Below are 14,387 nucleotides of genomic sequence, written 5' to 3'. Positions count from 1 at the left end.
ACAGCATTAAATGCTATTTCTGGTGTTCTCTCTTGCTAAATTTTTTCTGTATCTCATAAAAATAAAAACACGTTTCCTTTTTTTATATGTCTAGTGTAGTCAACATTTCCTCATTTATATGATCCATGCCAGTCACTCACTAGATACATATCAACTGCCTAGTGTGTATCTAGCCCAGTATTCACATGTGGAGGATATAAAATCATGGCAAGAACACTTAATTGTTAGCGATGCAGCTGAGACTGGATTCTGGGGACATTGGAGGATGGAGAAATCACTGAGTGACAGGGCAGGCAAGAGAGGCTTCCTGGAAGCAAGTCTGGCTTGGACTGGGTCACAGAAACAAGAGTGGGTTGAAGGGACTGAACAAGAAGCCAGGCCTGAGAAGATGTGGGGGTCCAAAAGGGAAGCATCCTCAGGGGACATAGAAACCAGGTGCACCGCAGGAAGCCGGAAAGCATCCCCAGGGGACACAGAAACCAGGCGCACCGCTGGAAGCCGGAAAGCAAGGAGCACAGAGTCACTCACCATCCGTCTCCAGGAATCGTGGGTCCTCAGTTCCAGCACAAGGCCTGCAACGTGCAGTGTGCTTATTCAGCGTGTGACGGAGGAGGGATTTTTGTTATCACAAACAACGCTACAGCAAACCTCCCACCTGCCTTCTTATGCACGTGTGGCAGTGTTTTAGGAGTGGGAATGCTGAGTATGAAGTATTTACAGCTTCACCTTTATTGTGCAAGAGGTTCTAGAAATCTACATTTTCCTCATCAGTGATAAGAAACCCCAGGGTTCCACAGCCTTGACAACACTTGAGGATTGTTGGGTTTTAAAATGTTTGCCAGCCTAGTGGATGTGAAATGGAATCTCCTTGAGGTTTTAATTTGTGTTTCCCTCAAATGCCCCTTTTCTTTAGTTCCACAAGCATGTATTGTCTCTCCTGTGTTGTGCCATACACTGCGCTAAGTGCTTGGGGTACTAAAATAAGCAGCTCATGGCCCCTGCCCGTAGGGGCCCTCAGTCTTTGCCATGGTTCCTACCTAGGGAGACGTATGACCTAAGGTGCATTTTCAGAAACCAGAGGTCTGAGGGGAGGCCCAGGCGTCTGCCGTGTTGATTCCACGGTGATGCCCAATGCTCGCTTCCAGCTAAGAGTGTGTGAGATCATGGGAGGAGAAGCCTGGCTGGCTCAGTCGGGGTTTGTTTATGTGGGCAGGGCGAGAGACCCTGGCTCCTCCCTGGCCAGCTATGACGTCCCTTTCATCTGGAGATTCTTCTGAGAATTTTATGTGAATGGCTCATTGGGTGTTGGAATGATTCATTTGGATCTGTAAAGTACCTCAAAAGCAAATGCTAAACAAAATATATGAGCAGAGGCCAGATTTTCTATAACTTCAACTCTGATACAGTTGTCAACCTGGAAGGAAGGAAGGAAACAACAAAAAAGGGAGGAGAAGGAGGAGGAGGAGACGGTCTCTGAACTCAAACTGTGCCTGAGGACAGCGACCCAGAGCTTACACGGCCTCACTTCACGTCGCGCAGCACCTGCTCCACACAGGTCCTCCTTGCAGGACCAGGTCCTGGTCAGGGAGGGACACACACGGGATGAAGTAGACAGAAGCAGAGAGAAGAGGCAAGAAAGATGACATTGAAACAGTTGGCCTTGGTGAGAAGTGGCAAAGGAAAAGGAGCTGGCTAGGAAAAGGCAACAGAAAAAAGAGAGAAAGTTTGTGGTCAGGGGGCAAATTGCATGTCACACTCGTTAGCCCTGGGGACCTCAGGGTACCACACTAAAGGTCCATCAGCTCTTTACCAGAGGATGGCTTGGAGGATCTGGCTCGTGGTAGGAGGCATTTGTAGAAGAGCCAGCTATGTCTCCTTAACACTTGAGACCAGTGTGTATGATGATTTTTTCATGTGCTCTCTGTCATCAAGAAAGGCTAAATTATTTTCAGTATATTATATTTACTGAGTTGTGAAGGCATGTACAAAATTTAGAAAAAAATCCATCAAAATAGTTAAAATTAAGCATTGTGAACATTTATGCTATAGTTAGAAATTTCACATATATCAAAGTGTATAAAGCCAGATTTTAAAAAAATAACAAACTAAGAAAAAGGGGAAGTTGAGTGAAGGAATGACTATTTATTTTGTACCTTGCTCTGTTTTTGTTCAGTCCTTTCAACCACACTATGAAATAAGAATTATTATCCTCATTTTGCAGATGAGAAAAATCAAGATTCAAAGAGATGAGGTATTTTGCCTGTGGTCTCACCACTAATAAATGGTGGGTCTAAGAATTGAACCCATTCTTATCTGACTCCAAAGGCTGTATGTGCCTTTTTTCCACTATACCGTGCTGTCACCTCCCATATTCAGATTTTTAGATTTAACAACAAAGTTCAAGACACTTCAGGCTTTAGTTTGGTAATACTACTAAATCCCCAAAGGTAACCTGTTTACATGATCAAATCAAACAAGATAGTGGAAATCTGAAACCTGCTTAACAAAATCTCATAAATGTTTAGTCTCCCCTGTCACTTAAAAATAAGGCAGTGATAGTAAAAGGAAACACTATCTAATTTTTAATACCTTGAGTAGATATTCTTCTGAATGGGAAAACTTGACATTCATATTTCTCGTAGGCGAGTATTTTGGATGTGTGATATTTAACTTCCTAGTGGTTAGAATCTGTGTCTCAAAGGTTTAGTGTGTAGTTAGTAGGATTGGGGGTGGGCAGTAAATAAATGGCAACTTCCCTAATTAGTTGTGTGCCCCCTGTGGGGGCAGCCAGGGAAAGAGAAGTGTCCACACTTCTTGGGAAGAGTTGACCTCAGATGGAATCGTCGTCCAAAGGGGAGCTTCCAGCAAGTCAATATGGGGTTAAAACTATCTCCTAATGAGGCTTCAAGGAACTGGAGGGGCCTGAGAGAAATGGAAATGGGAGCATAACCAGAACCACCACAAAGCGAGTCCACGAGCACCTTCCCTCCTGACCCAGAAACTCAAGAGTATAGAGTTTGGAAGGGTAGGAGAAATGAAATAATGGCTGACTTGTGAATAATGATGAAAATATTTGATGATGTGACTCCCAGGGAAGCAATTATGGTTAACCCCTCATTTGTTTGGCATTTTCAAGGATTGAACTGTCCCACATAACTGAATTTTCCAGACAACTAAAACTTTCCTATTTATGTGCCTTGAATGTTTTTAACCATGCTTGGTGGAAATAGTTCTCAAATAGATTATACAATCTATTCCCTTGAACAGAAGCTGTAAGAAACAATGTTTTCTTAGTTGCCTTTGACTCCAAGTCTGAGAAGACGTGATTAAAAGAAGTTTAAATAGTCAAGACTCATAACTGTCTCATGTAACATGACATCCAGATCTGGGCAGTAGCAGAGATGATGGATTTGACAGCGGAGTGATGTCAGGCTGACTTTCCCCACGTGGTCACAAGATGAGGGCACAGATTTGCCTTAAGATCTCATGTGATAAGATGTAGGCAGGAATGAAATGGGGGTCTTTAACCAGAGATGAAAATTTTTCTCAGAAGACCCCTCGCTGACTTCCTCTCAGGTTCCATGGGCAAGACTGAGTCATTCCTATGCCTGGGCTTTATGAAAGACTGAGGGAGTGAATACTCAGCACTTTTGGACTGTGGGGTGGGAGGAGGGTGCTGTCCATAGAAAAGAAGGCTGGAGAATGGCTGTTGGATAGGCAACCAAGAGTGTCAGCCCTGGTACCAAGAATGGGAGCGAACATCACTATGTATGGTAATCGCTTGAGGGATGGTTGAGCGCTTTGTTCCTACAGTGAATGGCCCAGACTGGGATGCTTTTTGATGAACTAAGTCTGCTTTTATTTACTATTCTCTCACCTTTCTTTGGGCCAGACTGCTGGTTATCACTACTTGTTGTTCATGTACCTTGTCCTAATCTTGCCATAATTAGATTTTTTTTCTGGAAAAAAAACCTCATTAGAACTGTGCCTGAAATGTACTGAGTATCTGACAGCTTTCCTATGGATCAGATGCATAGCGCAGCATTTCCTTTGGCTGTTCAGTGTCATTTTTCCCATTGTTGAGATTTGGGGGAAGTGAGGAGTTTCTAGAGTCTTGTGAACTTAGATACAACTCTCATGAAGTCTTCCTATGGGGAAAGGATGAGCGTTTAGGGACAGTGAAGCTTATTTACTAGAGAAGGGAAAACCATCAGAACCTCAGCATGATTTAAAGAGAGAGGCAGCAAACTGATCAGTGCATTCAGCTCCCTCTCAAAGCTGTATGGCTGGTGGTTGCTTGAACAGCACCACCACCAGCTCTGGGACTGTGACCCGTGGAACCAGTCACCGCAGCGACCGTCCAGCATGAGACAAGCTGGTGCAGAACTTAATTATTCCTGCCTGCTGCCAGGGCGTCAGAGCCCTGTGAGGGACACCTGTGAAATGCCCAGGTTGAGCAGAATTAGAAGTGTTTGGGTGTGACTTGTTTCAACAAGTTCTTGAAGACAGTCATGCTTTGAAAATGGTTATTGAAATTATACCGAACAAGGGAGGACCATCCCTTCTGTGGGTAGAGAGCTGACCAAAATTCAGTCTCTGCCTACAGGAGGAAGGAAATAGGAAGCAGTTGTCAAAATAGTACTGACAGTGAGTAACTGAGCCACATGGGATGTTTCTACTCTGAGAATCGAACCCGAGCTCATAGACAGGTTGGGTTCTAAGGAAGCAAATGTGAAAATGTTCAGATTTGATGTGGCTGAGACTCTGAGCCCAGACAGCTTAGAACCTTGGGAGTTCCCTAAAGCAGATTAGCTATTTGAAGCCCTGCAGTCATTATTTTGCTATGCATCAGAAAATCTTGAGCTGGCCTATAGGCAAAATGTAGTGACAGAAACATTTGAGGATAAGGAAAACAGGTCTTGTTTATTTGTTTTTTTAAACACTCCTCTTTTAAAAAAATTAATTGATTTATTAATTTTTTTTAATTTGGGGGGAGGTATTTAGGTTTTTATTATTTATCTTTAATGGAGGTACTGGGGATTAAACCCAGGACACTGTGCGTGCTAGGCACACTACCGCTGAGCTATACCTTCCCCCCTTTTGTTTTTGTTTTTAATTCTGACTAATTTGTCCCATTCAAGTCATTCTTATAAGAAAAATGCAAAGTTATTTGTCATAAGTATTTTAGGCATTAACCCCTTCTTATGCTTAGAACACTTTGAAAGAAGGCAACCTTTTATTGACTGCTGACTGATCCAGACAGAGTACATCTTAGTTAAGCTGAGCGAGATATTTATATTTTTCTAATTTTATTTTCTCACATGTGAATTCATACGTATTACCGGTTTTATCTCTGAATTGCTCTGACCATTCCTGCCCCCCTAATAATCCAGCCACTGGGTTCAAATGTTAATATTGGCTTCAACTACACTTTTTAAGAAAACTCTCCATGGAGAAACAGTCATGTTATCAGTGCTTTTGAGGGGATCATGGTACAGATCAACATACAGCTGGCTAGCAATTTTTTTTTTAATCAGAACAACTCACTTGCCCAGGTAAATAAATTTACATTCACATTTTGAATTGTTTCTGGTCTTAATTGGGCATTTGTAGAAGGTCAGAGTGAATGGTTCAGAGCTAGGTGGGAAAATCATTTTTCAGCATATCAGAATACTGGCAACTCATTTTCTACAACAAAAAAGGAGCCCCTCAAAAAAAATTTCGTCCCAAAGCCTCAAAAAGCTGATAGTTTGAGAATCATGAAGTTTGTGGTATTGTCTGTGTTACTTGAATACTGAATGGTGACTGTACTTACTTTAAATTTAGAAATTATTCCCACTGAATTTTATTATTTAAAATTATTGCTGTTTTGAGGGGAAGCTTGCATGTTAAATACTTTTCACCAGTGCTATTGCTATTTCTCTGGGGGTTAATCTGAATATCATTTTATATTTGGAAACTTGTATATAAAATAAACATAGTTGAAGTCAAATTAAAGTATATGTGAATAGGCATTTTTATAAAATTAATCAGAGGAAATAAAATGAATCAAAAGAGGGAAACAATTTCAGAAAACAATATTTGTTGAAAATGACTGAAGATGTTACAGATCAAGCTCTGTAAGATGAAGGGGTTTATAAGGGTTTTCTGAATCCATTTGAGTGAGTCTGTTTTTCAGGTTTTGTATTGTTCCTATATGTTACCAGATCTCTGCTTTGGCACAAATAGACATGTATTGAAACTGCATTGAGGCACTTGGAAAATGTGACTAAAAAGTGGACATTGAAAATTTTGCCACTCTTCTTTGGTTATGCAGTGATTCATTTGTAGAAACCCCCTGTGGCACTGACTCAGAGTCAAATATACCCAGAGGTCTAAGAGGCCCTACCAACTGGACATTTTTTTTTTTAAGTTTGCTACAAACCTAACTTCCTTCAAGAAATCATTTTGGGTACTTAGAGGGCCCAGTCCAAGTCAAATGTCACCCTAAAATGACACAGTGATAGATATATAACTATCTAGTATGTATTTTAATTTCATATATTTGTCTCATGTAGCCAAAAAGATGAACCTTGTACATCCTTCACAGTAGAGACTTCAGCTGCCTAAATTGTCATTATGACATGGCGAGTGTGTTGTGAGCAGGTTATACCAGTATTCTCAAGAGTAGGAGGCAACGTGGCCCAGTTGAAGGAGCTTAGGATTTAGATCATGGGGCTAGAGTTGAGTCCTGCCTCTGCGTAGCTACGGCGTGAGCAAGTTAAGAAACCTCTTGGCATCTCAGGTTTGTTCATCTGTTAAATGCAGATGGTAAAAATAATGTCTGCTTCAAATAGTTATAAGCATCATATTGGATAAAGAATATAAAATTACTCTGTAAAGCTAGAAAAGTCTGTGCACATTTTTCTTGTTATTATTTTTTATAAATTAATATGCCTATCCCTTGTCCTAGAAGTGAGGAACAGTCACATATTATATACACATTATATACCTTGAGGAATGTGCTATTGAAATTGTGTTTTTAATGAGTTTGCCTTAACTAAAACAATTGATTTAAAGGATCCCCAAGTGAACAGATAAGGCACCTAATACTTGTTAACAGGAAATATTAGAATCAGTCTAAACTGTAACAGTAGATACATGTAGTGCTCAGATTCGGCCCTGTTGAATTCCATGGAGGAGCTCCCGCTGATTTAAGAGATGTGTATGATAACACATAAGGAAAAATATAAAACTGCTGAGTATCAAAATTTACTGCTTGATTGGAAGTAAAGTGACAACTTTATTTTTTTCTGGTGGTCCAGTTACATATCCTATAAAGAAGGAAGATTATCACTTGCCCTCTTGAGCCCCTTTCCACATTCATTCTTTAAGGAGTCTGCATCCCACATCCTCCATCAATTTCTAGATGAGGAAGACACTGCCCAACCTTTGAGGAATTTATGATATAATAGAAACTTAAAACAGATATACAACTAACTGCCCCGTGGAATACTAGACAAGGTAAGTGTCATAGCAGGTCAGGTGGCCAGGGTGCCCAGCTTCTATAACCATTTCATAGCATTCCTTCAGCACCTATGCATCATGCCTAGTATTGGTTAAACTTTTATTTATGTGTGATCTGCCTCTCTACCTAGACTGTAAACTCCTTGAAAGCAGGGAAGGTACACTGTGTTTCTTGGTCCCACTCTCCATACTTTTCACCTAAGCCTCAACCAGGATTTGTGGTTCACATAGTGTCTTGTACCTAACATTAAAATTTAGCTTAAAAAGTGTATTAATGTACATTTAAACCCTAACCACCTTTTCCTTGTTTTCTGTCTTTGCAGTTGACCTGCCCCTGTTTTTTCCTCGAGACCAGCCGACTCTCACGTTCCAGTCCGTCTATCACTTTACCAACAGTGGACAGCTTTATTCCCAGGCCCAGAAAAATTATCCATACAGCCCCAGATGGGATGGAAACGAAATGGCCAAGAGAGCAAAGTAAGTGAATCAATCGTTATTTCTTGCAAATGGGAAACATTTTTTAAAAAATCCAGTCCAGGGATTGGCAAGTTGCTGCCTGCAGGGTAAATCCTGCCCTCTGCCTGTTTCTGTAAATAAAGTTTTATTGAAACATAGCCATACCCATTTTTAAACTGATTTTCTACAGCTGCCTTCATGCAACAATGGCAGAGTGAGTAGTTCCAGCAGACCACATATGGTCTGCAAAGCCAAAAATATTTAGTTTTTGGCCCATACAGAAAAAATTAGCCAACCCCTTATCTAGCCTGATGAGGTAGATTGCCTTTTTTATTTTAATGGGTTTCAGGATTTATCTGAAATCTATCTCTCTATTTGCATTAGAGAATAAGTACTAGGTAGGAATTGGAGTTATGGATAAATGGTGTCAATGATGAAAATGTTGGCAGCTACTTTCATATTTTTTTAATTAATGGAAAATTTCAGCTAATGGTAAGTGAATAGAATTTTGCCTAGTAGTCAATACATGGGTCCAGTACCTAGTTTTTCATATGGAACTAGAATGTCTCTGAAGGAACAGAGTGAATTATATACCTCGTTGCATCTCTTGCCCCTCCCCAAAGTAGGGCCTGTATCTTCTTTTGTTAAATAAATTGCCACACAAATAGCTTAGAACTTTTAAAATCCTTATGAAAATAAGTTGGGAGTTTGATAGAGGTTGGAGTTGGCTGGAGTTTGGAATTTAGAAATACAACTATTGCACACGAACCTCTCTGTGGAAAGTTTTCACCCGTCATGTGGACTAGGTCAGCGTAGAAATATGCAGAGTATTTTTTATAGGTAAGACTTCAGTACCCAGAACACCAGTCTTCATGAACCGTGGCCTCCTAGATTGAAGCAACAGTCGATCAACATCATAGTTTCCAAAAATACATCACAGTTAGAGTGGCAGGTGGTTATTACTTTATCACTCTGAACCGCCAAATGCTCACACCTGTGATCCCAGCTGAAAGATGATCAGATCCAAAGAATCACAGAAATGGAGAATGTCTATGAAGCATCTTCTTCATTTGCTCATCCAGTATTTACTGAGCATCTACCATGTTCCAGGCAGTGTGCCCATGCTGGGATGCAGTGGTAAACAAACGAGAAGTTGTCCATGTCTTCATGGAATTTATACCCCAACAGCAGAGATCAAAGCCTTTATCATATCAAACTTGTGACAGTTTGAAGTACTGACTAATAAAACCTGGCCTTCCAGACCTAGAATGCTCTTGATAGGTAAGACTTCTTTCTCTTGCCTCCCCCTCCCTCAGACCTCTTTCCCTCCCCAGGTTCCTCCTGCCTATACTTTCTGTAGTACAAGGCCTTCACTCATAGCAGGACTGGGGCTCTTAAATAATGACAGAGTGGCTTTCTCTAGAAATCCAGACCGCCTCTGATTCACGAGTGCAGTCCAGGGCTGTTGTTATCCAGACCTTCAGTGGCTCCCTTTCCTGAGTGTTTTCCTCTTTTGTGATACCCAAGTCTGAGATACTATTTAAGGAAAAAAACAAACGTATGCAAATGTAACTGATAACAATGAGTAAGACTTACTTATCTTGAAGGATACTTGAAGAAAATGGATTATAAAGTAGGTTTTATGTTTGAGGCCCTGCAGTTGTTTAATTTTCTGGGCTTTCCCTGTGTGTACATAGGATCTGCCCTTAGAAGATGGGCTGTTATTTGTGGTATGTACTGTGGAGTCTGAACCAGACATGTTTTTGTGGTTTCCATGGCAAAGCTATCTTGGGTGTGTGTGTGCGTGCGTGTGCGTGTGTGCGCGCGTGTGTGCGTGTGTGCGTGCGTGCGTGCGCACGTGAACATGCTCCTTAAGTAGACATTTTAGCGTGTATGAATTGAGTCTTTAAGAAGCTGCAGACCACAAGCCTATGATTTCAGTATAGGAATATTGTTAAGTGAAGCCTGTTTATCTTCACAGATTGATTCAGAGTTGCAAGAGACATTTGCTTTACATTACCACTAGCCTAAAGGAAACATCTGAAGTAAATTTTTAAAAATCTGCTTTCTACTGTAATGAAGACAGATCCATTTTAAATGTAATAAAAGAGAAAGACAGCTTCTCATGCTCGAAAGAAGAAATACTTTAAAAGGTCCTTTCTTAAACTGACCTAAGTAACTTCCCTGGGCTGTGTTAGAAGGCCAGGTCATGGATAAACACAACCAAAGGACTGTCCTGCAGTACAGGCTAGAGATCGGTGGAGAAGGTGGAGAGAAAGGACAGAAAGAGAGAAAGGTCAGCTGCAGCATTCCTTACACGCCCTGCTTCTTTGTCCTGTGAAAATATTGTATGTACACAGTGCATGAAAGGCTGTAATTCACTTGGAGAGCTCGGCCCAGGACATAAACACTCTCACGGTTTATGGACAACATTAGAGCCCGTGAGTGGAGTCAGCTGTGTATTCTCTCCTGTAGAGCAAAATTCTGAACGTGGGAACTCAGAAAGGACACTTTCTGGCACTGACCAGGGCTTTTCCTATGACATGTACTTCTTGCTCATGGCTGTCCGGCAAATCCTGTGCTCACAAGTGAAACACCCTCTGCTGGGTGAGCACAGGCTTCGGGGTCACGTGTGCCCCAGTTCCTATCACAAGTTCTCATCTCTAAGCTCTGTGGCCTTGGGAAGGGCTATTAACTTTTCTGAACTTAATCCTATAAAACCAGACTCGACTCCTCCCAACGGATGGGCTTGATATGAAGGGTCAGTCAGTGGGTGGGTGGACGTATGAGGTACCCTGGGGTTTAGTTTCCGCTTTGTCCCCATGGTGCCTTTACCCACCGCTTTCCTCCTGCTCTCTTCCTGCTCCTTCAAATCTGTTCATCCTTCCACATTCTTCCTTATGGTTCTTCCCTCCACGCTAACTTGCAGGCAGCTCTTTCCCCCTTTCCAGGTTCGGTTGACTGTTGGTTTATACTGCTTTGAAGTCTCTTTTGTATTATTCTTTGATTTTTCCCATCTTCGTATTTCCTTAATCAAATTGTGAGTTCTTTGAAATCAAAGATTTTGCATATGTATCTTTTAAAAGATATTTATTACAGTGTAATTTATAGTATGTAAATTATATACGTACAGTGAAGTGGACAGAATTAATGTATCTTTCGATGGAGTTTTGACAAACTTACCTTCTGCCCCTTTTCAGTTAGTCTCCTCACCCCCAAGACAGTGCTGTCTGATTTCTATCATTGTGTCTTGGTGTCTCCTCTTCTAGATACTTCTTACAAATGGAATAATATAGATTGTACTCTTTCCTGTCTTTTGGGTCAACAAAATTGTTTTAGATTTATCTGTTATGGCATTCTTTTTTTTACTGCTGAGTAACATTATATGAATGTACTATAATTTACTAATCCATTCATCTGCATATGTATGTTTGGGTTGCTTCCAGTTTGGGGATTTTTATAAATAGAGCTGCTATGAACACTCTTTTTAGTAGATATATGTTTTCAGTTCTGTGGGTAAATACCTAGGAGTGGGAATTTGTGTATGATTAACTGTAAGAATCTGACAACCTTTTTCTGAAGTTGTTTTATCTGTTTACACTCCCACCAGCAGTATGCCAGGTTCCAGCTGTTCCATATCCTCTCCAACACTTAGTATTGTCAGTCTCTCTAATTTTAGCTATTCTAGAGGGGATGGAGTGATATCTTACTGTGTTTTTAATTTTGATTTCCTGATGATTAGTGATGTTGAGCATCTTTTCATGTGGTAGATCTTCTTTTGTGAAATATCTGTTCAAATTTTGCCTATTTTTAATCAGGTTGTTGGTCTGTCTATTACTGATTTTTAAGAATTCTTTATATATTTGTCAGAAATGTGTTTTGCAGATATTTTCTCCCAATCTATGGCTTGCCTTTTCATTTTCTAAACAGTGTCTTTTGATGAGCAGAAAGTTTTTATTTTTAATGAAATCTATTTTATTGGTTTTTTTATGTTAATATTTTTTGTATGCTCATAATTATTTGCCTGCCACATGAAGAGATTCTCCTATGTCTTTCTCTAGAAGATTTGATTTTGGTTTGACATTTAGGTCTATGATCCATCTCAAATTAATTTTGTGTATGATATGAGGTAGAGGCTTAAATTAATTTTTTGTTTATATATCTCCAGGTATTTCAGCAGCATTTCTTGAAAAATCTTTCCCCATTGAATTACCTTCATGCCTTTGTCAAAATAAATGGACCATATATGAGTGGGTCTATTTCCAGATACCTATTCCAGCTCTCTGTTTTTCAGTTTGTATACCAATACAGGAAATGTAAATTCTCCAACTTTAGCCTTTTTAAAGATAGTTTTGGCTGTTCTAGGTCCTTTGTATTTCTAGAAAAATTTTAGAATCAGTTTGTCTATTCCATCCTCAACTCCCCTCAAAAAAAGCCTGCTTAGATTTTGATTATAATGACATTGAACCTGTAGATCAACAAAGGACATTTTGACAATACTGAATCTTTCAGTCAATAAACATGGTTGTATTTAGGTCTTCTTTAATTTATCTCAGAAATGTCTTAAGATTTTAGCATAGAAGTCTTGAATATTTTTAATGTTTTTGCTTTTATTGTAAATGATAGATTGTTTAGATTTTATTTTCCAGTTGTTACTAGTATGTAGGAATACAAATGATTTTTCTATATTGACTTCATGTCCTGTGACATTGCTAAGTTTACAGTTCTACTGAGTTCTAGTAGCTTTTTTTATATTTCTTAGAATTTTTTACATAACCAGTCATATCACCTGTTACCAGCTTTACTGCTTTCTTTCCGGTGTTTATGATCTTTATGTTTTTTAGTTTCTTTCTCTTTTTTACCTACTTGCACTGACTAGGACCTTCAGTCTAGTGTTGTACACAGTAGTGTGAGCAGACATCTGGCCTTATGTTTCCACATTAAGGTTGATGTTAACAGTAGGTTTTACATAGATGTCTTACCATATTGAAGAAATTTCCTTCTATTCCTACTTTTCTAAGAGTTTTTACCATGTGTGAATGTTGAATTCTGTAGAGTGATTTTTCTGCATCTATTGACATGATCCTGTGGTTTAGCTTTATTCTATTAAAGTGGCGAATTAAAATAATTGGTTTTTGAATGTTAGACCAACCTTGCATTCCAGGAATAAATAAATCATTCTGAGCAATCATATTTTAGTTTTTTTTATATTATTAGATTTGATTTGCTAAAATTGTGTTGAGTTTTACATCAGTGTTCATGAGTGATAGTAGCCTGAAATTTCTTGTGTCATCCTTGTTAGATTTTGATAATAGCATTATTACTTGCTTTATAAATGAATTGGCAAGTTTCCTTCCTTCTGTTTTCTGAAAGAGTTTGTATAGGTTTGGCATTATTTTTTTTTCTAAATGCTTGATAGAGTTTTATTTGTGGGAAGAAAGTCAATGTCTATACTAAAAATAGGGATATTCAGATTTTTAAATTTCTTCTTGTGTTAGTTTTAGCAAGTTGGCTTTTTTTTTTTTAAAGAGACGTATCCATTATGTCTAAGTTGTTGAATTTATTGGCATAAGATTGTTTATAGTACTTTGCTTTTAATATTTGTAAGAGCTGTAGTGTTATAACTTCTTTCATTCCTTACAGTGAAGATTTGTATTTTTTTCTCTCCTTTTTTAAAAAAGTCTAGGTAAGAGGTTATCCATTTTTCTAATCTTTTCAAAGAAGCAACTTTTGACTTTGCTGATTTTATCCATGGTTGGTTTTCTATTTTCTAAATTTATGCTTTTATCTTTATTTCTTTCTACTTATTTTCAGTTTAATTTCTTCTCTTTTTTCAATTTTCTCAAAATGGAATCTTAGACCATTGATTTTAATCTTTTTTTTAATACAATCCTTTAGAGCTATAAATTCCTAAGATTTATTTTAGCTGTATCCTGCAAATTTTGATATTTTTTCATTATCTTTTTTTTTTTGGACATATTTTCTAATTTCCTTTGTGATTTCTCTTTGAACAATAGGTTACTTATAATTGTGCTGCTTGAATTTCAAGTGTTTGGGGGTTTTTCTAGATACTTTGTTACTGATGTCTAATTTCTGTTTTGGTCAGATATAATCCGTATGATTTTAATCCTTTGAAATCTGTTAAGATTTGTTTTATGGCCCAACGTATAGTCTATACTGGTAATAAAGAGGCCATGTAAACTTGAAAAGAATGTGTGTCCTGCAGTTTTGAGGTATAGTATTCTATATGCATACTAAGCCAACTTACTTATTAGTGTTATTCAAATCTTCTGTATCCTTACTATTATTGTTTGCACTTATTATTATATCAGTTACTGAAAGGAGATGTTAAAATTTCCACCTATGATTTTCGATTTGTCTATTCTCCTTTTAGTTCTGTCATTTTTTTGCTTTCTATATTTTGA

General features: G+C 38.7%; 1 protein-coding gene across 5 annotated transcripts in view; it reads left to right on the top strand.

Moving 5' to 3' along the window:
* BABAM2 (BRISC and BRCA1 A complex member 2) overlaps positions 1 to 14,387 on the top strand; it is a 357,253-nt gene that overhangs the window by 316,559 nt on the left and 26,307 nt on the right. For all 5 annotated transcript variants that reach the window (XM_072937993.1, XM_072937994.1, XM_072937995.1 and 2 more), the window contains exon 11: positions 7,830 to 7,983. In XM_072937993.1, coding sequence (XP_072794094.1) covers positions 7,830 to 7,983 — 154 coding nt within the window. The remainder of the gene's footprint in view (positions 1 to 7,829; positions 7,984 to 14,387) is intronic.

The sequence above is a fragment of the Vicugna pacos genome, chromosome 15, assembly GCF_048564905.1.
Source record: "Vicugna pacos chromosome 15, VicPac4, whole genome shotgun sequence".
In the NCBI taxonomy this organism is placed as follows: domain Eukaryota; kingdom Metazoa; phylum Chordata; class Mammalia; order Artiodactyla; family Camelidae; genus Vicugna; species Vicugna pacos.
This window is presented reverse-complemented; position numbering and strand designations above follow the sequence as displayed.